Source organism: Convolutriloba macropyga, chromosome 7, assembly GCF_964194025.1.
Source record: "Convolutriloba macropyga chromosome 7, txConMacr16.3, whole genome shotgun sequence".
Classification (NCBI taxonomy): domain Eukaryota; kingdom Metazoa; phylum Xenacoelomorpha; order Acoela; family Convolutidae; genus Convolutriloba; species Convolutriloba macropyga.
In genome coordinates this window covers 13,860,458-13,887,560 of record NC_134474.1, presented here as the reverse complement: position 1 = coordinate 13,887,560, position 27,103 = coordinate 13,860,458, and the positions used below count along the sequence as shown (strand labels likewise).

The window sequence follows — 27,103 nt, the reverse complement described above, 5'->3', positions numbered from 1 at the left end:
GTGAAATGTCTTGTAGGTACCATGATCAGAACTCAATGTGCAGAAGTTTAATGCAACTCAGATCAGGTAGTTAGAACTTTCAGCCTAACAGTAAGCTGGAAATAAGTAATAGTTTTGTCATTGCTCCAATCGATCAGAAATTCCGAAGCTTTTCCTTTGCTTTATTATATTCACTAAAATTTTCTGCAGCTTGTCTTGCAATGTCTTGTCAAAAGACGGTTATCTCAAAAAATCTTGCAAAAATTTTGCTACACACTTGTATGGTTATATAATCTTGCATGATTCTTGAAATATCTTGAACTATAACCGGCGGTTTTAGACTTAGAAAATTATCGCTAATATAAAAATAGTAGGATTTTTTTTTTCATTTGCTCCAACACTCCCCATTTTTGTGGTCACATTTTTTTTGCACCCGCTTAATACACGTGTCATATGTTTACTCAATGATTTAGTGCGTAATGACACGTGCTTTGTATTGGGGAATAACAAATGATGAGGGGGGACGAATAACATTATGGGGTAACAGATTGTAGACGAATGGGAGGGGGGGGGGGCAGTAACGAAACAGATCCATACAATGATATTGTTTTAACCTTGTTCATCTTGACTGCTGTCTGATCCGATCCAATAGTAGAGAATGTAACATGGCTTGTTCTTCACGTGGTAAGTATACTTCACCACATAACAGTCTCCAGCAAAGAACTGTCCGTGTAAGTAGTCGTCAACTGGCACTATGTCAAAGTTCTCAACCACCCACACTTCGGTTTTACCTGTACATAATGTTTCACTCAAAAATTGGCTGTATTAACATGGAACACTCGTTAACCAACATCTGATTATTCAGGTTGCGGTTATACTCTTTTTTCATGATATTTGCTCTTATAAGGTTTGAAAGGAGTGTAGATATATATTCTAACGTATTAAGAGAACAAAACAAAAAAAATAATTCAGAGCTCATCTTTGATTGAAACTTAAAGAATAAACTCACAACGCACAGAATTCATTATCATGGTGTTTTGCTGATTCAGGAACTGCTTCGACGGAGATTACATTTCATAGGACACAAATTTGTGACGGCATTATTTTTTGCGTGACAGACATAATTTATCAATTTTGTAAAAATATGATAAAACTGTTAACGAAAGTCTCATTGGTTTAGAGTTTAAAGATTAAAGAGAGTTGCTAAAATGCAAGAACCAACTGCTTTGACTAAGATTATGTAAACTTTTCGAAAAACTGTTATTTTGTTTTTCATTTTTTTATTAAAAAAATGGCACCAAATAATCCTATTTAGCCCACATTGTGCAATTTCGCCGGTAGTGAAGACATAAAAACTGCTTTAAAAAATCGCAATGTTAAGATCGTTTGGCAAGATAATCGTTTTTTGTTACCTCTGGTTTCTTAGAAAGTAAATTACCTCTGGAATCGTCATATCTCACAAACAAAAGATTCATATTCGATAAATATTGATCCAAATTATCGAATATGCAAATAAGATTTCCTCCCGCCAAAAAATATTGCAAAACTGTCTAGACCAATATCGTTTTTTAACAATGCTAAACGCAAAGAAAAGGCCAATTATTGTCTCGTCAATGATTTTTGCAACCAAAAAAATTCAGAATGTCTGTCATTTATAAAGACTTTTTGCATTTTTTCATCCTAATTACAAGCTATTCTGTTTTCATTTAAAAATTTGATTATTTTCGGTCCCATTTCTGTTCAAATGACGCCCAATGTAAAGATATTGTATTTTCCGAGAAAAGCTCAGGGTTAATTTGGCTCCAGCAATATTTTTTGCCAGCATTTGATGTTCGTCTAGTAGTCTTATGACTGAATATAGGTGATCAAAGCTTTTTTTGCTAGCAATGAAGCTATCAAAAGAACCATTTAATGCTTTCAGTTGATAACTAATGGCTTTTCCAAAATTCGACATTTAAATTTGCTAATTAAACCTTTATCAAATAATCTATTTCGGTAAAACTTGGAAAAATTTTATTGAACTGGCAGCACTGGCAACACTAATCTTGGTCTAACCTGTAAATGGGAATTCGAAAAAAATTCGTTTTGTAATGGGGCGCTGTGCACAATATAATTTCTTTGTCTTTCTGATTTTTTATGTTAAATACAGGCCATAATGAGGCGCTGAGCACATTTAAATTTCTTTGCCTTTTTGATTTTTTTATGTTAAATAAAATCCATAATGGGGCGCTGTGCACATTTAAATTTCTTTGTGCCTTTTTGATTTTTTTATGTTAAATACATGTCATAATGATTTCATATCACAAAACAATTTTCGAAACTTCATTTAATTTCAAACTAAAACAAATGATAATGGGTGATCATTTCAGCCAATTTTTCGACTTCCACACCGTTTTCTTAAAAAGTTTGATTAAGAAACTTTGGATTCTGAATATCTTCATTCTTTATTTGTTGTCTTCTCATTAAGTCACCCTAACAACCTGCTGATTTGGCATCTTGATTAGTAACCAACTATTTTCCTCATTGATGTCTTTTCAGTTTTTCAGATGGTTTTTTGTTTTGATAAAAGGTTTCATAAATTATTCTTCATTTTGCGGCCATATTTTTTTAGGTTACTTTTGCCGTCTGTTCCAATGGACACAATATTTAAAATAGTTATATTACCTTAAGGGCACGGAAATTAGATACATTTGTTTAAATTTAGTAAGTTAAGCGATAAGATAAAGATTTTTTTAGGCTTCGATACCGTTTTCTTGCAAAAAAACAATTAGCCTTTTGACTTTTGCCTGTTTTCGCTTATTTTGTAAAGTTGTGACAATCTGGATAAACACAGACCTCAGCGAGTTTGTAAAGAGGCAAAAATGAAGCTACTCAATGATTTCAATTGATAGTTAAAAGTTTTTAACATTTTGGAATCCATTGTCTTAAATAGGTATACACAAATTTTTCACTTTTAACTTTTCTGTTCTCTGTCAAATTGTTAGTTATTCTCTACTGGCAGATAAAATTGATTTAAATAAAAATCAACAAACAAACACTTTAATTGTACTTTGGTGTGAAAAAAACTTATGGTGTGTTGTTGTGTCGTCTTTTCGTGAAAATTCAAGTTCAGCCTGTGTTTGTTGTTGTTGTTTTTCGGTCTTTGTACCTTAGTCTCCCTAATGACTGCTCTAAATGACACCTTCGCTTAAAGGAGCAGTACATTATATATGAAAACAGGTCCCTCTATCTTTTCTGGTGAAGTGCAAGTGTATTTGTTAGTTTATTCTTTATTTGATGCAAATTTGACTTGAAGATTAAGCTTTTTTGAGAACGAAATTCAGCTTTGGTCGCAATTGAAGCTTGTTGTTTTTATTTTATTTTGTTGTTTGTGTCTCAATCGTCTTAATGCCAGGTATCATTGTCCCTTTAATGAGGCATTGTTTAACTTGTATAGTTGTTTGATCTTAAAGCAATTTTTAAATGGATGCACCAAATATTTTCGAACAATATATGATATTTTAAAGTTTTCCCTCTCTTCCTCGTTTGGTATTCAATTAAGTAGAAAACTTGGTTGAAAGGGGTCGAAACATTATGTGCGAACGCACTTTGCTGAGCCTTCTTGTTTTGACATGAGTTTCAAATGGATTCAGTAGTCTCAGTTTGAGATGCAATTCTTAGACTCTCAATTAGTGCCTTGTGTTTATTTATATTTTAATCGTTTAATTTACTAGTACATATAATCTGATCGAGTTAGACAAAACGTTATTTTAATTTTTTTTAAAAAATTTGAGGTCCATTTGGCGTTAGAGTTAAGTTGACCAGCAAATTGTCGATAAATATTTAGGCGAGGTACAAAACAGATTTCATTTTTCAAACTCACAATGGTGTTGCAGACCAAGCTTCGACTCTTAAATGTCAGGCGCGTATAATATTGACAAGATTTTAATGTCATAAGGTATTTCAACCCAACTCCCACATTTTCGTCAATAATGGCCCTGAGTAATTGAATTCAAAACGATCCTGTTTCACAAGTCATAACTCCAAAACTGATAGCAACGATAGCTTTCCCATCGTATCCATTTCGTCAAGGATGATAGTCCTTCTTGTTCGGGATGATAGTCAATGTTATCAGTCGACGCCCACGTTTCGTTTTATTTTTTGCTGACAAAATTTGTTGCTGCGTTTTTTTCTGGATTTTTCTCTAAAATTTCGGACACTTTTTCTAAAGAGAGATTCATTGATAACAGTTTTTTTCTGTACTCAAAAGATATGATCGACTGCAACCGTCTTAACAAAAAAAATCAACGAGCATAAATTGAAACCTCCAAAATTGGGGTTGGAACATAAGAGCTCATTCGTTGAATTTTAGCTGAACGCTCCATTTTATTCGCTAGGGTTGCCTTTTAATGATCTGGAACGTTTTAATGTCAATAATCAAAAGCCAAACTGTTTATCGGGGATATTAACATCCCAATTTTTTCAACTGACCAGTTCCATCATCGACCATCCTGGCACTGGCTGCCACCTCTGGCTTCGCATGCAATGACGTCACGTCAAACTGGGTCTGGGCTGTGATTTTGGCAACTCTATTGATACTGTGTGCTGTGCCTAGCCCCACCTAGATAAATTTGTGTTAATATTAAAAGTGGAGACAGCACGTCATTATCAGTTCTAGAACTCCCATTTCATTTCACTGGTTTCGAAAAAAAACAAGAGTGACTCAGGCGGTCTAGGAAATAAACCCAACTAGTTTTAGATAGGAAATAAACCCCCTTGGAAATAAACACCCACCGAAATAAACCCCATTTTAATATTGAAATTTAGATGTGATATTTTGTTCGGTTGTGATAGTTTTTGTTTGGTTGTGGTGGCCAGCGAGTCACAGAAAACGCGTTAAAAGCCCAACAGTGAAGTAAAAGCCCAAGAGGTTATTTCATTGGTAAATTTCTCAGGGGTTTATTTCCTATCTAAATTAAGTTGGGTTTATCCAAAACCGTACTCAAGGTACGAAAAGTTTGATTAACGGAAGATTCTTAAGAAGACTCGAAAAAATTATATGATATATTGCGTGATGGAACTCAAATATACAGAACAGATTTTAAAGATTTTGATCATTGGTCGTTTTTGCCAAAATTCTGTTTAGTTAACGGCCTTTAACTAAACAGAATTTTGGCAAAAATGACCAATATGTTCATGTGCAAAAAAACAAGCCTTAATTTGTTCACTCATGTTCACCCATGTGAAAATAGTTCTTGGGGAGAGCGAACCAGTGCTTGTGATGTACCCGTACCTAATATTCATTCTGCATCAGATCTGATTCAGAGAATATCAGAGCAAAACGTGACATGAGCAGACTCTGAATCAGTACTGAATCGTTTCTGAAAAACTTTTCGACTCAGTACTGAATTACTCTGAAAGTTAGGTACGGGTCACCCACCATACCTGCGCGTGTTTGTTTTTCCAGTCACTGAATAGCATTTTGAATGATGGTGGCTCTGCTCCGTCAATAACAGCCACAATCTGTGTGTGGGGAGGGTACTTCTTAGTCTTAATGAAAGCACTCGCATTCTTCATGGCTGCTGCTTTCTCTTCTTTATTCGCATTTTTGCCCTTCCACACAAAGATACCTGCTGCTCCTGAAACAATCACCAGTCAATGAAAACTAGGAGGATCGTTAATGTGCGTTTGCACATGATGTTCCGACCAGCGCTCATCTACATTTTTGACTTAACTATCTTTTGACTTAGATTTTTGACAAAAAGATAATCAAAAATAGATGTTTGAGTTTAAAAAATATCGTTGCACAACCAGACTAATAATTGAACTGAATAATGCCATGCCTAATTACAACGAGATCTGCATTGAAAAGACTACGAGAAAAAAAACAACAAAAACAAAAAAGCAAAAAAACAAAATTTCCAATAAAAAACAACTACACAAATTTAATTTTTCCTAACTATGCAGAAAACGGAATTCTTCTTTGATGAGACCAAGTAACGCGGAATTCAAGAACGAAATCAACCTTGTTTATCAAATAATTTCAAGTCTTAAAAAACAGTAACTTTTAACAAAACAATTCTTGAAAAATTTAATTAGTCATAGTGAAACCAATAGGACCTGTCTTTAGTTAGACTAAGCCATCGAAACGGAATATAGATGAAGAAAAACTCAAAAGAATTACGAACAACAAGCTAAAAACATTGCGGAAACACAAATCAGTGAAGCCATTAAATCATTAGCAATTATCTGATTGTTATGTGTTTTTATTTCAATTTCTATTTATACCAATCCAGCTAAAGTTACATTGAATAAATAAATACGTTCAATTGAGCCATATTTGAAAATCATTGGGTTCTCTTGTTACGCGATTGTGCTAAAGCAGGAGAAAAAGAAACACAAACACACCACTCACATAACTTTTTAAGAAAACACATATTGTCGAACAAACAAAACATCAGTTGCGTAACAATAACAAGAAACATGTTAAATTTTAAGTTACAGGAAATTTTGTGGGACCTCTCGATGATGAGACAATGTTACAAATTGATGATAACAACAACAACAAAAACTGAAAAAAGTGAAAAATAATTAAAATCTTAACAATGTATATTATATACTTCGGTATTAAATGACTGCTTCGGGCAACAATATTCAATCAATCTTCAGTTACCCTCAGTTACAAGCTCATGAGACCAGTCAGCAGTTTACGGCTACCTGAAGAATAAAAAAACAGGCTGCCACAGCAAATTCAAAAAAAAACCGAGCGAAGCCATTAAAAACAAATTTTTCAGAAAAAACATGTCTTATTGCAATTAATGTTTCAATGCTATGGTATTCTTGTTTAACTATTTGAATCCAATGAATCAACAAACATGAAAAATTACATTAAAACAACAAATTTTTTTTGAGAAACCCGTATTATCTACGCAATTAAATAAAACAAATTTTAATGCAATCTAATAAATACGCAAAGTTATGGCTTGATAAGACAACGAGGATGTGGTTCCTAACTTATCAATAGGGCATTATAAAAAAGTCATTGAAAATGAAAACAACGACAAACACAGGCAAAATCCAAAAAATAAGTAGAAAAGTGCGAAAAGAAAGTTTCGAAGCCATTTAAACCATTAGCTTTTCTCTGAAAACTTTATGTATGATCCATTGAACGTCTGCTCGAAGCCAATGCAATTATCAATTTTTTGTTAATGTGATACATTGCCAAAGAGAACCAAAATTACTGCAGAAAGTATGTAAGCTCCAGATAGGTTCAATTAATGCTCATTACACAACCTAATGAACCATTAGTCAACAAGTCTATGCTATAACCTCAAAGAAGAATATCAAATTTTCATTTCAAATTACCAAAACTCAAGCGTCGAAGCCAAAAAACACGAGCGATTCAAGCGACTCCTCGAATATGAATTTTTTGTTCATGGGGCTTCATAAGACTGTAAATCAGGTTTATAATTAATGGAACTTTAGTATGAAAAGTGAATAGTCTCTAGGTGGATTAAGAAAAAAAATATGAAAAGTTTTCTAAAAAAAGCTCTCAAATGGAATTCTATTTTTTTTATAATACAGTTCCCTGTGAGACCAGAACTAGTCTTTTTTATCGATTTTGTCTATTAGAAACTCAAAATTGGTTCTGTTTGCGGCGTGAAAGGTAATTTCGAATCGATGTTTTTTTTTAAAAAAATGTCTTAATTTGAAGAAAAATTACACTAAAAGTGAACCAAATCATGTCAAATATCACGTGTTAACACAAAACATCAACCTTCGATAATTCCTCGCAAAAAAAAACAAAATTAAAAAAATCTTTTTAGTTTAGAATGCTACGCTGGACGAGCTTTTTAATGATACCACTCACATTTCTCTACACTGAATATATCGATCGGCTAAAATTGTCTGAACAAAAAAACCCATTTGAGTATATAGTTCCTTCCTCGACAAGTGGGGTTGGAATAATTAGCTATAGTGGGTGTTTTCTAGCGAAGTATTGGCAGGTGCCCTAGTCGTGATTTAGTGATTTTGTACTGAGTTTTGCGACATTTGTTAAATTCTTGTGGTAAGAACTTGTTCACAAAATGCGGAGCCAGTTAAACGTCAAAAGAGGAGCTCTCACCTTGGCGATTAAAAAAGTCCCCCAAGTTTTAGTTTCTGAGATCTTGAAAAAAGAGGCCCTAAATTTAATTGTTATTGAAAATTTTGATGTTTTTATCGGACTTATTTTGAATTAAGTTTCTGTAAAAGAAATATTACAGGGCTGTTTCGCAACGCCAGAAAATCTTTTTTATGATGCATAATCTGGTTAAAAACTATAAGGATGACCTTAAGGAAAGGCACGTCAAAAATATCATAATCGCCGGATATAGTGCATTAAAAATACTCTTAAAACTCCATGAAAGAGAAACTCATTTAAAAAATGTAAAAAGAAACGTTTTCTTGGCATTCATTCGTCATTTAATGCAATGATATCGGAAATTTTAATCATAACCTCTTTTAATAAAAACTTTGCGCTTAGAAATGTCGATTATTGATGCTATTGGGGTTATGTTGATGTTGGAGTACCTTGGTCAATGATGAAGCAGTCGGCAGAGTGCAGGAGTGATTGGGTGAGGGGAGTGGTACCCACTTCTGTCAACAGAAGGGATCCACTTGAGTCACTGATCCGATACATCTTGATCTTCTTTGATGCACTCCTGAAATAATTTTTACGTGTTGCACGTTTTCCTATTTCGTATCATCCAAGCGCTTAATATGTAAATTTGAAGTGAGATCTGAAGTACACCAAATACCCGTAATGAAATTTAGTCTTATATTTTTAATCCCTCGTGAGCAGTTTTATACTATCAGCACGAACAAGGAGAACAGCTATTGAGCGAATTCATGTATTTGTTTTAACTTCTGTAATTTTAAATCTTTGTTTTAAAGGTACTCAAACATAAAACTTGATCATAACCAAGATAGCTACATCATACATTAACCTAAAAAACTTACAGCTGTTGTAAAAAATTTCAACCTTGCGATTTATTGCTCTAAAACAAAGTTGATAGCAAAATTTAAAAACCTTAATCTCGTCTTGTTGATGCCATTTTTTGTCCAATCTGTTATAGTGCAGACTGCTTGTCTAACAGGACGCTAATGAAAATGGATCATAAACTCAAATAAAGAAATTAGCTTGCTGGCCAATCACGATTGAGCAAAATTAAATACTATTTTCTGATTGGCTTATACTAATTTAGTCAATGGAAGGACGCAGGGGAGGAAACGAGTGCAGGGCAAAATGCCATAAAATGCGATTTAAAGACAACTATTTCCCGTAGTCTATTTGGTTTATCTTAAAATTCATTGCTTTTAGAGGCAATTTTTGTCACAAATACTTTTAAAAATAGCGTGGCGAAGGTTTCTCCGTGGACGCAACCGTCAGATTGAAAGAGGTTGAGGCAATGGAGAGGGCAAGCGCAGCGTAATCGACCGCATACCATAGATAGTCAAGCGACAACTACATTATTTGCCCATATTTACAATTGATTTACTTTAATTTAAACCAATAAGGTTATTTTGCCAATCAAACTTCAAGCTTTGGCTCGGACTCTCAATTTTTCGCATTTGGATCTGAGCCTGTTTGGCTCTAATTCTTAGCTTTGGCCAAATTCTACATATCCCTATGTTTGAAACTAAGTTCTGTGAAATACTTGATAATTAAGTACAAAAAACTTATGGTGATAAAATTCTTGGTCAATCAGATTTGTTCAATCAGAATTTTTTACGTTTTCGTACGCTTTTGTTTGTCAATACGTCACTGTCTAAAATATTCAATGACTTCGGAAAAATAATGTGCCCTCAGATAACCCCAGGTCAACGTAGCCGCAAAATTGTTTATTGAATCAGTTTATTGAATTTGTCTCATACAAGGCGGCTCAGCAATGTGCGATGGCGCATAAGGTTCCGACCCCTCCCATCTACAGTTTTGGCATGATTGTCTACCAAATGAGGAACAGATAGAAAACCCAAAAATTATTTTTTGGGAATACCAAAAAAACCCAAGTATTTTTCAAAAAAATTGTGTATGAACAATAAGATAGCCTCCAAAGCAAAAAACTCAGTGGAGTAAAAATTGAAGCATTAAATTGCTGTGATATGCCAATATTAAGAAAGCGAGTCAAGACGAACAGCAAAATCAAACAACAACAGCAACAACAAACATTAATTACATTTAAAACTTTTTGTCCGCTTTAAAAAACAAAATTTAATAAAGTCAACATACCGTCAGATGAAACTAAAACTAAACAAAATAACTTATAAATCACCAGAAAAGATATGGACCAGTCCATAAAAAAGTTTGGTAACAATTAGACAAAAAAGAACAAAAATTAAAGTTAATAAATTTGCTTATTTTTTTAAAACAATTAACTGCAAAGTAATTAACACCATTAGAAATCAAGTAAAATATCTCAAAGGTTTACGATTATCAATGTTTCTATAGAAGGGCATTAGGACCTTTCCTTATTCATTTCTTTAAGCGGCTAAAAAGAACAACACAAAAACAACAAACAAAAATTCAATTGAAACTTGCCAGAAAACGCTGTCAAAACCGTCAAGCCATATTTCGGCCCTCAAAATACGTTTTTTGCGCTTTCTTCAAACACTGATAATGTAGCAAAAGGTCATTTATGAGTGAGACTTTGTAATATTTAGACAAAAAGAGAAAATGGCAAAAGTATGTAATAATTTTGATTTCTTTTTCGAAAAAAAATTATGTCCAAAGTCATGAAAAACATTAATTACAAAATGAGATATTTAAATAGAGTCGTTTATTCATCCAAAGGAATTCTATGAGAACTGCAATCATCCAGAATAATTCTTGCGTCTACAAAAAGAACATCAAGCCTGACAAAAATCAAATTAATTTACTTTTTTTGTGAAAAACCGATGTCGAAGTCAGTAAGGTCATAATGCATTCTTTAAAAAAAACAGAAATAGGGAAATCAATCCCTTTTGACTCCTCCCCTTGACACCCACAATGTCATATTTGACCAGTAATTAACGAGATTAGGTTCCAAAAAGAAATATAAAAAGAACAAACTTACGAAGTTAAAAAGTTTTTTATTTTTAGATTTGGAAAACGATTGTTTTCAAAGTCATGAAAGCCATCAGCTATCTTCTGATATCAGAATATCAGCTTGTCTATACTTCCATAAAATTGGTTCTTCTACTCTTCCATAAAAAGTCATTGAAAACTATCACTATACAGGAAATTTCATACAACTGAAATGGCAAAGTAAAAATGACAGTTAAAGACAAAATTAAAAAATCAATTAATTTCTTGAAGAAAGAAGTGTCGAGGCCGTTGAGACGATAATCTATATCTTTAAAAATTTTAATATGTTCAATTGTGTTTCATTTTCAACGCTAAAAATGTGATATGAGAACTGTCAGTAATATGATAATGTGGCTAGAAAACGTGAAATACTGGCAAATTTCTAGAAACAGAAAAAAATCTGAATTCCAATAGTATCAAAGCCGGAAAACATTAACTTCAGGCTTAAAAACACAACCGAGACTAAATTTTCAATGAGTAGAATGAAGAAGCATTCTTTCTTTGCTGACACTAAGCTGCAAGTTGACCAAATTAAAAAAAAGGAGGAAAAGTTCATTAAGCATTACTTATTTAAAAATCAATTTTTTCAAAAGTCGAAAAGATCATAAACTTTCAAGTAGAAACTAAATGCATTAGCTTGGAGTTGCTTAGGAAGCCAATTGGACCTATCACTCCTGAGCTTTCATTTGATATGTTCTGTTCTTTCTTATTAAAAAAAAAGTCTTTATTCGAAAAATAAAGATCAACTGATTGCAATCCGAATTCTTTTTGGATAGTAACAGTCCAAGATTGGCCCAAAACTGGCCCTGCTAATGTTTTTTGTCAGCTAGGAACTTTTGATTGTTCGAATATTGGAGATATAGATAGTTTGTTAATTGAAAACTAAAAAAAAATTCTGCATTTTTGATAATAAACGAGTAAAGCTAGCAAAAAACGGCAAAGTTTTAATTACAGAGCACTCTCGGCGGAAGTTGAAGTAGGAATAGCCTCCTTCTGAGTTTACAAAGAATGTATTATTGTTTTATGGGTGTGTAGTGCCGGCAAATTTTATCAAAGTGGACTAAAGTAGCTTATTTCGTGTGTTTGTGATGAAAAAGGCTGAATTTTGCAATATTTATCCAGAGTTTTTGGCCAAAAAAATTAAATCAGAATAATCAACAATGCTTTTTTGTCCTTAAAAATAAAATCAACGACACTATTTTTAAAAATTTCAACAAATTTTAGCAAAATTGACGAAAAATTAGGCAAAAATTTTGGAAAATGTGAATAAAACAACGTGAATTCCCTTTACTTTTTTCAGAAGTTTAAACCTCAATAACTCCCTGTAGAAAACGAAAATTAAAAAATCTTTTTAATTCCATATTCTACGCTGGACGGGCTTTCTAATGATACCAGTCTCAACTCTCTACGATGAATATATCGATCGGCGAAAATTGACTGAACAAAAAAAAACCCATTTGAGTATATAGTTCCTCCGCCCTCAAGAGGGGTCGGAACAATTACTGAATTGTGATAATTCAATCAAATTGTCAATATATAATTTTTTTCAAAAAATGGTTGTTACTGAATATTTATTGAGTATTGAAAAATTCATTTAGTCGTGCTTTAAAGGGGTTAGCTGGGTTAGCAGCCCGTGGGACTTGATACGAATCTGTCACAACCAAACAATTTAAGGCGAGCAAATGAATTATTGATATAACCCACTTTTATCATTCGCTACACAGTGGAATTTGGGCACTCTGACAAAGATATTTTTTGGCTATGTGGGCCTTCGTTAACTGACATGCTACAGACACAAACCCACTAACAAGGCAACATTTAAAACGTCAATATTTTCAAAACAAAGTTTCTAAGTTGAGTGAAAAAAGGATTGTCAGAATATTGTAAGTGGAAAGTAATTTCGTGACGACAATTTCATCTCAGACGAAAAAAAATAATCCCAAAGTCTCTGCGAATTTACACACTAATTAAAGCTGAGGTGGTTTTAATTCAAATTAAGGTAAAGTTTAGTTTAAGTTTACCCTAATTAAACCTGAACAAAAACTTAACTTATGTCTGTTAAGGTAAAATTACCTTAACACTTTTAGTGTGTACTCCTAGCTGTTGGAAACTCTGATCTTTTTAAACTCATTTTGGATACGACGGCTATGAATATTGCTGCAATTTGTTATATTTTGATAGTATCGCGTTTTTATCAAAAACCATCATTTAAATAGTCAGATATTTATATTATGACGCTAATTCTGATACGCCAATTCAATATGAGGGAAAATTTGATAACCTCTCAAATTCTTCATCGGGTGGAGCACTGGTGGCTGTCTTGATTGGCTCTGGTGACCCTAACAATTCCACCATTCCACTTGGCGGTGGATCTGTCTCCTCCACTATGTGCACTTTTGCATCTCCCCCTTTCAGGTCGTCACGAATTCCACAGGCTGCTTTCACTGCCTGAAAATTAACAACTTGTGACCATAAATTATTTTCCTCATGAAACTACCACCGACGGATTTGAGCTATTCCTAGCGGATTAAAAACATTATGTAAAACTTAGAGACTTTTTTTCAGAATAGGCAATAACGAATCATTGTATTCCTCATTGAAAGTTTTTAGGACCTCTCTTTTCTCCACTCCTTATCAGAAACTACATGGACATCAAAAAGTGCACATGGTTCATCAATTTCAATAAACCTCAGCTCCTATACTAGAAAATGAGGTTTTGAACTAAAAAGCTGTATCCTTTTGGTTTTAGTCAAAAGGGATGAAAATTTAAAAGAAAAAACCTAACATTGAATACTGCTAAAACAGATTTGGATTTCCCTTTTGAGGAAAGAAGATCTTAAAGTGGGAATTTCTAACTGAGAACAAAAAAAAGAAAACTCCACGCGCTTGCAAATAATTTGATTCCAGTCTGAATTACCATATTCAACATACTTTGGATCACAAATGGCAAAGACAATGAATTCAACTTACACGGTGCTTATCTTATTCATATATGTTATATTCTTTCCAAAATCAGAGCAGTTTTTTGTACAACCCAATCAAATGCTTTCGGGTAAATTTTACGAATGAACTTTTACCTGCAATCTTTCCATCCGATTACTCTGTTTTCCATTCCACACATACACATCCTTCCCGTGGTCCAGTATGAACACATCGCCCGAGTTGAAGGAAGCCCACCTTGGGGGTACTTCGCTCATTCGCACCCTCCGCTTTCCCTTCACGTGCAGCAGTCGTGTTGTGGCTTTGTTCACATTCACGTGGCGGAACCCGCTTTTGGTGCCCCCGGGTCTGTATGTGATACCCTTCAACGACAACGCAAGAGTTAATGAATCGTTAATTGATTAATTAATGAATCAATGAATTAATGTTTTGTTTTCGAATCATGTCAACTTCTCGTCTAAGCATCTGATCATAGCCATTTTTCGTCTGAATCACACGGTCTGATCATAGACGCACAGTTTCGAATCGTTTCCTTTTCTATTCAGAGTCGGAAAACTTCGCATAGTCCCGCAGGGTCGAAATATAAACGCATTTTGTCGGAATATTTCGTGATAGTTCACGCTAATGCGAGCTAATTCGAGTCAAGGCAATTTTTTTGTTCGACCACAAGATCTTGGCCAATTTTTGTCTGGAGCAACCGGTTCATATTTCTACCACATCACCCCGGGGAGATTCGGGGAAAATAAAATTAAATAGAAGTTCAAATTGCTGTCTTGGGTTTTCATTATAATGTATTATGAACTACTGTTCTCAATAAACTTCATCTGCTCTTGATTTATATGTATGACAAATTTATATATTTTCTTGAGCCCAGGAAAAAAATGTTTTTGCTGATGAATTATTTTCTGCTTTACCGGTAGTCAATGATTTCTCCAAATAACGTATACCCGTGAACACGGTTGCACTATAGTAACCTGAAATCATTAAGTTCTTTTGAAGTTGAATATGAACGAATATGTTAAGGCATTAAGCAAAAAAAACACTAATTTATTCCAAGAAGAAAACGAACACTTGACACCTTGGTGAAGTATGAAGTGAACTTTGCACTCTCGTGACCTTGACATTCTCTGTACTGAACTGCACATCCATTCAGCACATCATCCAGCTCAACTGCTTTGTACGCGGCTGCCCCTGACTCGTCCTAGAGAACAATAAAATCAGAAACTAGTTCAAAAATTGTAGCACCATGGAAGCTTCACTTATGAACAAAAAACAAAAGTTGAAAAACCAAAGCCAATGTTCCGAGAAGATGTTAGATGCTATTTTTAGATTAGCATACATTTTCTTCCTGAAAATTGGTGTTATTTCCATTTAACTACGTTCCAAATTAATTTATATCAATAATTTTATCAAAAATAATATCAAAATTTGAAATGTCCCGAGTTGACCTTTTCCTGTAATCCTAATCTGATAATTGTCATACAAATCATAACTTATTTCCCAGTAGGATGTTTGTATGGAACCAAGGAAATCATATATATATATATATATATATATATATATATATATATATATATATATATATATATATATATATATGACCCTAGCAGGATTTGGAAGACTGCTAATTAGCCCTGAAGATAATTGATTATCGTATGCTTCCAGACTTCAAGACTTACCTGTGATGTATATTTGCCCAGCCAGAAATGTATGTTGTAGCTGAAGTTGTTTGGGCCAGTCTTTTCAGTGTGTAGGAGAAGGTAGGAATCTCCTTCAAAGAACACCCCATGGTCTTTCACTTGTATCATCACCACTTGCAATTGCTAGAAAAAAAGCGACCCAATTTAGATCAACAAGGATGTTTCCTACCCATAGAATGACCCCCAAGTTCGAAGAATGACAAAATAATATGTAACGACCAGTAAAACGTTTCATGACCTTTAGAGATGCAATTGCAAAAAAGTTAACGCGCCTTTTTGTCGGTGATCTAACACAACTTCACCGATTGCTCTTTACCAACATCTATATTTAATTTTTTTCCTGTGTGAACTTGTTGTTCAGTCCAATCCTTGAACCGTCAACGAGAAAATACAAAAATCGAAATAGAAAAAAAATAGTTTGATGTACTCAAGCAATGGTTTTTGAATTATTGCCGCTACAAAAAGACTTACACAAAGATGAATAAACACAAAATTACGAAAAATGGAATTGACAAAATACTCTGCCACGGTCCAGTTAAAATAATATTCTAATTGAAGCTCCATTCTTAAGTTTTCTGTGAGTCGAGTGGATTATCAATTAACATCACTGACACGAGTTTAAAAAACTTAAAAATACATTCAGGTCAGGAAAATATGATGGATAGTTTTGACAGGTAATCAACAAAACATGAATGACAGAACACAAAAGCAGTGTCCACGAAAGGACAGTTTACTGATAATCAAACCACCCTTCGATGCTAAAATGGAAAAAAATAAATGATAGAGGCGGTGAACATTTTTTGATTAACCAATGGGAGTTCTGCAGAACATCCAATTACAAAACTCTGTCATGTTGTTGCAAACCAACCTAACTATTGTGATTTTTTTTGTCAGACACTAAAAAGAACTTTTCCACAAAAATCGATCACAAAAAAAATCGATCAAATGCAACAATATCCATCTATATGAGCCATTACCAGAGTGTGCCACAAAACTTGAATTCAAAGCACAGAAACGTAATATGTTTACCTTAACATATAACTGTGTTGTCTCTGTTGTGGCGGAAACGGATCAGAGAGACTTAAGTTCGTGAAATTGAATGAAATCGAAGACCTTGACAAATTGCTAGTCATCAGGAGGCGACGAGCCGATGACTTGAACTTTGAAGCCACATCGCCAGCGTCCAAGGAACAGAAAAAACCAAAATGCATTTTACAAGACAAATTTAACTTTTTTTTGAAATTAAAAAATTTTGGAGGTAATTATTTTCTGGTTCACTTTTGTAGAAGAAAGTATGTTATTTTTCAAGTAACAAAAAAAATTTATCATTCTTTGCGTCAAGGAAAAAATTTCATCGAATAAGAAAAACAACGGGCAACAAATTTTCAATTGCAATTTAACTTTGAAAAGGTTCAAACCCGAAATTCCCTCGCTATTAGAGTAGCATGGAAAATTGTTTTTGCCCGTATAATAACAAAAAAAGAAAAACATTCGAAATTTCATCAATAACTCATTTAAAAATCTGGAAACAAGAAATTGTGAAATGACGGTCATTAAAAAAGATGAAATTAGCAGTGGAAATCTTTCACATTTCAAATCTCTGTAGTGTCAAAAGGGAAAAATCAACTGAAAATTAGAAACGCGACATTATCAAGAAAAACAAAAAGGCACAACCTAATGACAAAGAAGGTTTGAAACAGATCAGATATAGACAGTGACGGCCATATTTTAAAAAACAACAAAGAAGACCACTGATAAAACAACGAATCCAAGTGCTTTGAAAATGATATCTCTTGCTCATTTTTGTCTTTAAAATGGACTTGTCCTTTCAAAAAAGGTAGAAAAGTTTTACTTGAAAAATTTTGTGTAAACTTTCATACGAAAACAAGGAAACCAAAAATTTTAAAGCAAGGTGAATCAACAAAATGAAACTTTAACAAAGTTGTACAAAAATAATTTTCTTTTCAAATAATTGAACTGCTAATGTCTACCATTTTTGGAGTCTGCGATAATACAGAGGAATTCGCTTTAAACTTAAAACTATATAAGGAAAAAGATAAATTTTCTTAAGATGATAGTGGCCTCTTTTGATTTATAGAGAACCTAACGTAAACTTTTTCAAGGACGAAACAAGGTTGCAGATTTTTTGCTTCCGAAAACGAAGTAAAATATGCTCAACCATTGGAGTCCAATTGGATTTTCTTTTTAAAAAATCTGTCGCAAAAATCTGTCCAATTTTCTTTTAAAATGCGTTGTTGAACAATATGGGGTGAAAATAAACATTGTGTGGAAAAATTAAATGCACTGCTGAAGGAGGTTTATTTCATTAAACAGTCATTTTGATGTTTTGATAAACATAGTTTGGTGATCAAGTTAATTGTTAACTCAATTCACCAAAAAGATCATTGTTTAGATTGGCAGTAACAAAAGCCTGTTCTAATTACAAAAAACGGGGTAACAAAAACTACAGTATTTTTTCAGTATAAACTACAGTTTTGAAAACGAACATCTCATTTAGGTTTCTTCAGCTGAAAATGCGTTACGATCGTCTTAGGGTGAATATGGTTTAACTAATATGCTCCAATTAGCAACTCGTAAAATGCATGGGACTGGAATCTAAGCTGGTGCATCATTATAAATTTTCAATGCGTTAGCTGAGCAGTGGCAACTGAGACTTTGATATCAACAGAGAAACGGGGTTGAAGTAGAAAATCTAATGAAATCAAACATAACAAGCCACTATAGAACTTTGACGCCAAGCGAGAATTTCATAGTTTTTTTTTCGATGACAAGAACAAACAGCTCATTGAACAGTCTGCAAACAATTTGTTCCTTGGAGAGCTTTTCTTACGTTGCAAATAAACAAGACAGGGTTTAGAATTTGGGAAACGTTAAATGATATCTTCTAGGGAAACATGATACAGGTTAACACAAAAATGGCACTACATGGCATAATGGTGATTTCCAACAATATAAATTTCACTAAAAACTTAGTATGACTCTCATTATAATGAAATTATCAAATAAGGGTTAGATCAATGATTAAAATGAGATCTAGACTCGTTATTTTTTAAAATTGACATAATTTATTTTGTTAAGTGTTAAACTGACCGCAAAACATTAAGATGATTCCAAAATGTTTGATGAGACTACACAAACGGTTAAAACTTCCAACGCAATTCGTCGCCTTACAGAGGAAACGAAAAACATGATTGTTTCTCTAGATTACTCGACTCACAAGAAAAAGTGTCGGTCAGATATCACCCGAGAAGCATTTAAAACCAACAGATTATGACGCATGAGGTACTTTGTGTGCAATGACCGTCTGAACGTCTGTTCAACCATCAGTCAGTACCCGGGCCGAGGTTTCACTCTTAATCCACCCCTATCTAGCGGGGAAATAGGGGTGTTGTTTTTGAATTTTTACACTATTTACACTCTTTTCCCCGCTATTTTTGGGGAAAATCGTCGGCTCGGGTATTTACCAATCCTAATTTCTCGTCCAGTAGAAATACGGCAGTGACGAGGTAAAGAAATCATTGTCCAATGAAGGTGAGAAGAGAGATATCTAATTCATTGGCCTCAAGAGAGATATCTAATTCGACAGCATTGAAAACGAGAGGTGGTGGAGTAGGAATATGGGTACCAAATACATTCAAACATAAAATACGGAATGATCTCAAATCTTTTAACAGAAGTTTTTTTGAATCACTATGGCTTGAAATACAAGCACCGCTTAAGAAAAATCTTCTAGTAAACGTTTCTTATTGTTCCAACAAAAACTTGAGCGAATTTTTTCTAGAAGATAATTTTTTAACAGATAATGTAGAACTATTCGGAGACTATGACATCAGTTTTTTCAATCAAAGAGAAAGAGGGTTATTGAAAGAATTTGCTTCCAAAAATGGGCTTGAGATAGTAAACAAAAATACTCCAAACTGGACAAATGGAAATCAGAAAACACTGATTGATCACTGTTTAACAACAAAACACCAAATTTTTGACACAACTGTTATCGAGCAGTTATTTGGAAGTGATCACTTTACACAAATTTCCTTTTGTCTTTGGACATTGATTATGAAAACAACAAAACGAAGTTTTTTATCTGGATACTAGCAAATTTACCAGAGCTAATCTTAACAAAAAAAATTGCATCAGCGGATTGGAGTCCATGTATCAACAAAACAATGCAAACTCAAATTTTGAAAAAATTTCAAATATGTTTGGAAATATTCTGAATAATATAGCTCCCATCAAAATAGGAGAGCCATCGTCACAATCAACAAAAGAGAAATGGTTATTCAGAGAAATACAGAATCTTATCAACGAAAAGCACAGGCTTTTAAATATTTGGAAGACAAAAATCAGACGTTGACACATATAACTCATACAAAAGAATAAGAAACCATTCAAGCAGACTACTGGGAAGAGCGAGTCACAATTATTCACAGAAGATCTTCCCGATTCAAAACAACAGTGGAAATTCATTAGAACAAAAATAAAGCACAAGGATAAAAATAGCAAAATTTTTGGAATTCGGTTCAACCAAGATAATTTAAAAGACAAAAAAGAAATCGCTAACACAATTTGTATTTTTTTTCTAAATTAGGTTGATACGAAGGCGAATCAAAAAAAGTTGAGTTACAGGACTATGCTTTTGACAAAACTGAGTTTTCCTTCAGACGTATAACGAGAAAAGAACTGTTTACTGTAAGTGATCAATTACTACAAAACAAAGCAGCTGTTCCTGGACTTCTTACTACATGGTTCTTCAAGTGCAGCCAACTGTCTCTTGGAACACATCTACAGTTTTCTATAAACGAATGCATATCAAAAATTATTTTCCCGACTTACTTAAAAAAGCATATGTAACTCCAATTTACAAAAAAGGTTATCCAATGGAAGCACAAAACTACAGACTAATTTCAGTTACACCGAATTTTGCAAAAGTTTTTGAAACACTTTTGCTCCAACAAATGCTAGAACGTTGAAAAGTATGCAATGAACAATAAAAATCAATTTGGGTTTCTGAAAAGAAAATCTCTGAATGACACAGTGGTATCGTTGACAGAATCAGTGAACTGTTTGATAGAAGAAAACAAAACCGTTGTTAGTATATTCTTGGATTTAGCTAAAGATTTTAACTCTCGAAAAAATTAAACAATATGGATTTAGTATGGAATCAATTGCAAAACTAGAATCGTTTTTGTCTAACAGAAAACAATGCTTAAAGAACGGCATTGTATTTTTGAACTGGATGACTATCAATCACGGAGTACCTCAAGGAACAGTTCTCGGACCTTTATTTTTTATAATGTATATCAACAATCTCCCAGAAAAAATGAAAAAAAAGAGGACGTTTTACAGTTTGCAGATGACACAAACATTATTTTTCATTCCAAATCCGATGAGATTCTTTTATGTGAAATTGACAGTGTATCTGAAAAAACTGACAGTTATATGAGGCAAAATGTGCTAACTTTAAACCCAGATAAAAGAGAAGTTGTGTATTTTTCAAAAGTAGAAATGGTGAATCACAAATTGAACAATTTTTTTATAATGGAATTTTCATAGAGCCAAAAACAGGTTGTCGTTATTTAGAAATAATGATTGATAACAATCTAAACTTTGACATTCAGCTAAACAAAATGTTAACAAAAATGGCAAATGCTATTAGGTCAATTTACCTGGTAAGACATTTTCTACCACTAAAAGCAAGAATCGGTCTTTTAAAATCACTTGTTTCGTCCCGTCTCAATTTCAGTGCTTTTTTTCAATCGTTGTCGGTTATGTCACTTCAGAGAGTTAATAGAAGAATAAATTGGGGAATAAAGGTTTGCCACCTGCGCAAAAAGTTTGACAGTGCAAGATATCTATTTTTGAGAGACAAAATTTTACCAGCAGACCTTTTCATTCAAAAAGTTTGTCCTCTTAAAATGTTTGACCTCCTCTCACAATATAAAGAGAGCAGTCGAAAAACTAAATATTCCTCTTTCAAGATTTTTGAAAAGTACAAATTGACCAAAAACTCCCGAACTGTTTAGTTTTTTTCCAAAGAATAAGTGCCATTCCAAATGGAGTGACCGGTCACTGATCAGATGTTTTTCTAGGAAGTGGAATAATTTGCCAATTGTAATCCGAAAAGTGAAAACTAAAATAAGTGTAAGGAAAAACTAAGCAGCGAAATGGTCAAACTGCACGAACGTGTTCCAATAGATAGACAATTAAGAGGCTTTAAGAATTTTTTCTACTGAAGTATAAAGAACAAACTATTCTTATATTTACGAGGCGATTTTGATATTGTAAATGTTTAACCAAACTTTTGTGTTGTGGTTATGACTTTAAATTTACATTTATGAAGATAAAAAAAGCTTAAATCTCTCCATCCAGTTTTATGCATTTCATACCGTCAACAACCAGAATTTTTTTAGGAAGAATTGCTTGTATTTTGTTTTATTTTGAGAAGAGATCAAAAAGGCCGCACATTTTAAATGTCAAGGAACGTGATTGCTATAACTCTACACGAACCGATTTTTTTAAAGACAGAATCGCAATTCAAAATATTGTATATGGCCGATTGAAACTCAATCTCAAATAATGAAAAAAGTGTTTTCTGCTTCGATATGACATTTGATGATATCATAATTAAAGCGAAGGCCGTATTCTTCCAATAGCAAACAGATATTTCCGCAAAATATCAGGAGAGCCATCTGCGTTTCTATCGACCACATACATCAATTTGAATCAATTTGAATTTATCAAAAAAATCGATTACGGAGGGTTATAGCAGTCACATCCATTAGTTTTTGCTATCACATTTCATGCACTTCACGCCGTAAACAACCAGGTTTAAATTACAATATGAATTGCTTGCATTGAAAAGTTGTCAGAAAAGGCCCTGCACTAACTTCAGTTTACGTGCACTGATGCACTAATTTCGGTATCACGCATACAATATTTTGAGTTGTGATTTCGTCATCAAGAAAATTGGTTAGTAGAGAGTTATATAAGAATAATAATAATATTAAATTGTTCTCGAGTAAGATGTACACTTGTTTGCAACACATATGGTATAAATTATGTACCCAATTAAAAAATCTACTCGACAGGTCATCAATAGGTCCAAAAGGTCCTAGTCTAGCGATGACCAGTACTGAAGTATAAACGGATCCTTATCAATCAAATACATTGGCATTAGTGCATGGCTTTCTCTGTTACCATCGCAAGATGCCAGCAATTCATTATACAATTTAAACCTAATTGCTAACTGTATGAAATGCAAAAAACCCGATAGCAAAAAAGGCAACCTTTGTTACTGCTATAGCTGTTCACTAGTCAATTTTCTTGATGACAAAATCGCAATTCAAATTGTTGTTTGTGGCCAAAGAAAACGCAGCTAGCTCTCTAAGCAATTTGAGGAAACATTTGTTTGTTTTCTCAGGAAAGCTGCCTTTTATTTGGTTATAATATCGTCAAATGCCAAATCATTATCAAAATGTTGTTAAAAGTAAAAAAAACATCAATTTCTGAAATTGAATAACTAGACAGACATAGTGATTTGATAAAACTTTGTCTCAGAGTGCTCATTTTAATATTTGAGACAAGATTTTGAAAAATTGCAGACTTATTTTGAGAACAACCTGACACTTATACGTAGAACTCCCTGAAAACTCATAGAGACATCAGATTTTTTACACCATCGGATCCACAAATGATACCACCATTGGTTCTTTCAAGCCTCTGGTTGGGCAAATATTTATATAGTGTGAAAAACGAGTAATGATGGTTTAGAATCAAAAAAATTAAAAGTTCTCAATCTCGTGTATATTTCTAATAAACCGGAATTTTCCCGCTATTGGCAGACTGGTCTAAAAATCCTTTCAGGCTGCTGTTACAACCATTAATAGAAACAATAGCATTCCATTCCCTTATCTATTTGTATCATAATTAAAATCATAGTTAAGGCAACAATTAACTTTATCTGAAATAAAAAACAGAACATCTTTTTCTGAATTCAAAAAAGACTATTACTAGGGCCTATAAACCATTTTTTAAGCGTACAATAAGGTAACTTGATTTTGTCGATAGGAATCGATATTGTTTGAACCGGTTGGAAAGTATATTTAGTTTTAACCGGAATGTCTCGTGCACTTTCCCTTTTGTTGACATGAAATTCTCTAATCAACACCATGCCGCCTGTTGTTCGAGAGCAAATGTTGCGACAAGAGCCGGTTTATGTGCCTGTGTGTGTTTGGCAGAGAGAACATTGTTATCCTGTATACTCAACGCGTCAGCTGTAAAATGGTAAAAAAAAAATCATGTTTAATGGGCCTCTCGCAGCGCATGTTTAAGAGCCGCATTGAGCAGCATGCTTAATCGAACATATCGAAAGTAGTCAACGACCTAAAATGCTCAAAGTAGTTTGATGGGAAACGAACCTGTGACAATAGAGTGTTATTCAGGTGCAGTTACCACGAGGTTAAGAGGTCTTGAAAATATGCTCGCCCAGAGTGAGGATTTACTGTCCTGGGTACTAGCGTTTTTAATTTTTCGCGAACTTAGTTTGAAGTCTCTATTGTAATCAAGTTTTTCTGAAAAAATTTGACTAAACAGATTCTGCGCTGTTCTGGAACACTCTTAGCTATCAACTAAGTTTCCGGCGCTTTACTTTTTGATTTTTTGCGTGATCTGAAATGTTCTCAATCTGACATATGTTTACTGATACGATAAAATCCATTGTGAGAAACGGTGGTATATAGTCATTATCATAATTTTCTATCTAAATCATAATAAAAAGCAGAATTAAAGCAACAACTCATTTGATCTGAAAGAAACTCGTTTTCCCAATCCATAAAAGACTATCATTATGGCCTATTTCTTTAAACGTATAATAGAGAAGCTTGATATTGTCGTTTGGGAGGGAGCATCAAATCGTTAAAGAGCTGTAGCTTTGAACGACTCTATTATTTTGATTAAATGATCGACGACTTTGTGTGGTTGTTTTGCTCTACGCCACGGCTGGGATTCGGTCAAGCTAAAAATAGAGCACTTACATACTTGAAATTTGTCTTTAACAATGGAGCATGTTGACCAACTTATTTATAAGATCAAATTGACAATAGTGAATTCACAAATTTCGGTTTCGGCGGTAAATTAGCATGGAAGCATATGAACTACAGTTGGAAATCAAATCATGCAAAAGTCAAATTAAGAAAAGTTGAAATATTGAAGCTTGAGCGTCAACACTCCGCGATGAGTGGAGGGCGCGCTTTAAAATTAGGGCTAAACCTGAATACTCTGGTAATAAAATAAAAACTATTATAAAACACATTGAGTTTGTGACTTGTAATCTCTTTCGTAGTTGTTTATCTTCTCTTTGCATTGTAAGCTGCGTTGCTTGTTAGGCAATCTTGTGAGCTGCTGGTTAATTGATTTCGAATGGATCTATTTGATCTATTTGACTACTGATGTTGTTCTAAGGTGCAATTCGCAATCTCGCTCGAGGTGGCTTGACATCTAAAATCTAATTGGAAAGTTTTGACAAAATGCACAATCCTCCAACAAAATTACAGAAAAAGCTTAACATTATTATTGAATATTGGATGACAGGTTGTCAGGAGATGAATAAGTGAAACCTTTGGTGATAATGCTAATAAAGTTTGGAATTATGTTGGGTCTGTTGCTACGTTCCTTGAGTTGATCAGTTCTTCTTCATCTATGACTCTTGACAGTTTTACTACAGGGCGCGTTAGTGTACCTGTTGCGGTGTGAATGTCAAATGATATTGGTATTCCATGGGCTCCGTAATGACATTTCATTATCCGTCCAAGGGGCCAAATACCTCTTGGCGTAAACTCGTTCAGAGTCCAGACTAAATCGCCGCTTTGTGTTGTTTCGACTCTTCTCTCCATTCTGCTCTGCTTATTAGGTCTGATGTGTATGCTCTTTGAAGTCTTTTCCAGAAGTGGTCCAAAAGCGTTTGAGTATAGTTGAAATCATTCTTCCTGAAAGTTTTCAATTTCGCTGTGAGGGGGGCTAAGGCTAGATGTGGTCGTCTAAGAATGAAGTGGTTGGGTGTTAGGGCTTCTTCGTCGTTGCTATCAGAATAAACGTAAGTTATGGGTCGGGAGTTTAGGATGCCTTCCGTTTTTGTCACACTGTTCGGAAAGTTTCCGCTTTCAGTTGATGACTTACTAAGATTATGAGAAGAATTCTCTTCGCTCTTCGAATCATTCTTTCCCATATACCTCCGAAGTGTGGAGCAAGTGATGGATTCATTTTCCAAACTATGTTTTGCTGCGATAATTGTTGAGCAATATAGGAGTTGTCAATGCTGATATTATCCAAATTCATTACCTTTTTTGATGCTGTAAAAGTTGTTCCGTTGCCGGAGATTATTATCTCTGGGTATCCTCTCCTTGATAAAAAACATCAATTTGAAGGTAAACAGCTGTCGGTGTCTAGACTATGGCAAACTTCCAACTGCACTGCATGGGTTGCTAAACACGTGAAAATGCATATGTACTGTTATTCAAGCTTGCGAGAATTATCCTCAATATCGAAAGATCCAAAGTAATTTAATCCTACATTTATGAATGGGTATTGTTTTTCTGCGTCAGCAAAGCGAAAGGGCGGAAGATCGGACATCATTGGTGTAATATTCTCAGCTCTCCATCGGCGGCATACTAAACATGTCAGGCTGAGTCTTCTTAGGAACCTTCGAAGACCAATGATTAAAAATGTCTGTTGCAGGTGCGCTCTAAAAAACTCCCTTCCCATGTGTTGGCAGCTGTTAGTGTAAGCGTCTTGAACAATTAACCAAGTGACATGCTCTTTGATGTCCAGTGTTATGGGGTGTTTTGATTCCAAAGTATTGGTGCATGTTTCAGCCTTCCTTTGGATCGAAAAACTCCATTCTCATCCAAAAATGGGTTGAAATGAAGAACTGCATCCCTTGGTTCCAGTTGTCGTCCAGTTTGCATTCTATTAATTGTTTTTCCAAAAGTGTTTTGTTGTGAAATCTTTATCAGGTAATTTTGAGCTTCATTCTGACTGTTTAGTGTATCTCTTTTCCGTAAAATGTTTGTTACTTTGTACACGGTTGTTCTCATTCTGAGCAATCGTTTCCAAGTTGAAAATTTTCTTGGTTCTATGATAGGGTTCTTACACTTAGGTAATACTAAATTTGTCGTAGATAAAAACTTTGTTTGAACAAAGTTCCAGTGTTCAGGGTCTTGAAAAAGAAATGTTGGTCCTTTTAGCCGGTTCTATTTGAGCTCTGATGGTTTCAAACCTCTGGTTCAATGGTCGGCAGGTTTGAACTTTCCGGGTATATGTTTCCATTCCTCCGCTTTAGAATGTTCCAAAATTTTGTTGACACGGTTATCTACGAAAACTTTTT

At 34.0% G+C, this 27,103-nt stretch overlaps 1 protein-coding gene across 2 annotated transcripts in view; it reads right to left on the bottom strand.

The window, feature by feature from the left end:
- LOC142342622 (advillin-like) overlaps positions 1–27,103 on the bottom strand; it is a 65,110-nt gene that overhangs the window by 21,759 nt on the left and 16,248 nt on the right. The window contains exons 3-10 of one of the 2 annotated variants that reach the window (XM_075394041.1): positions 15,682–15,825; positions 15,072–15,203; positions 14,140–14,364; positions 13,344–13,510; positions 8,530–8,660; positions 5,404–5,597; positions 4,450–4,579; positions 594–770 (exon numbers count right to left, since the gene is read on the bottom strand). In XM_075394041.1, the coding sequence (XP_075250156.1) occupies positions 594–770; positions 4,450–4,579; positions 5,404–5,597; positions 8,530–8,660; positions 13,344–13,510; positions 14,140–14,364; positions 15,072–15,203; positions 15,682–15,825 (1,300 nt within the window). The remainder of the gene's footprint in view (positions 1–593; positions 771–4,449; positions 4,580–5,403; positions 5,598–8,529; positions 8,661–13,343; positions 13,511–14,139; positions 14,365–15,071; positions 15,204–15,681; positions 15,826–27,103) is intronic. The other variant, XM_075394042.1, reaches the window with a different exon arrangement.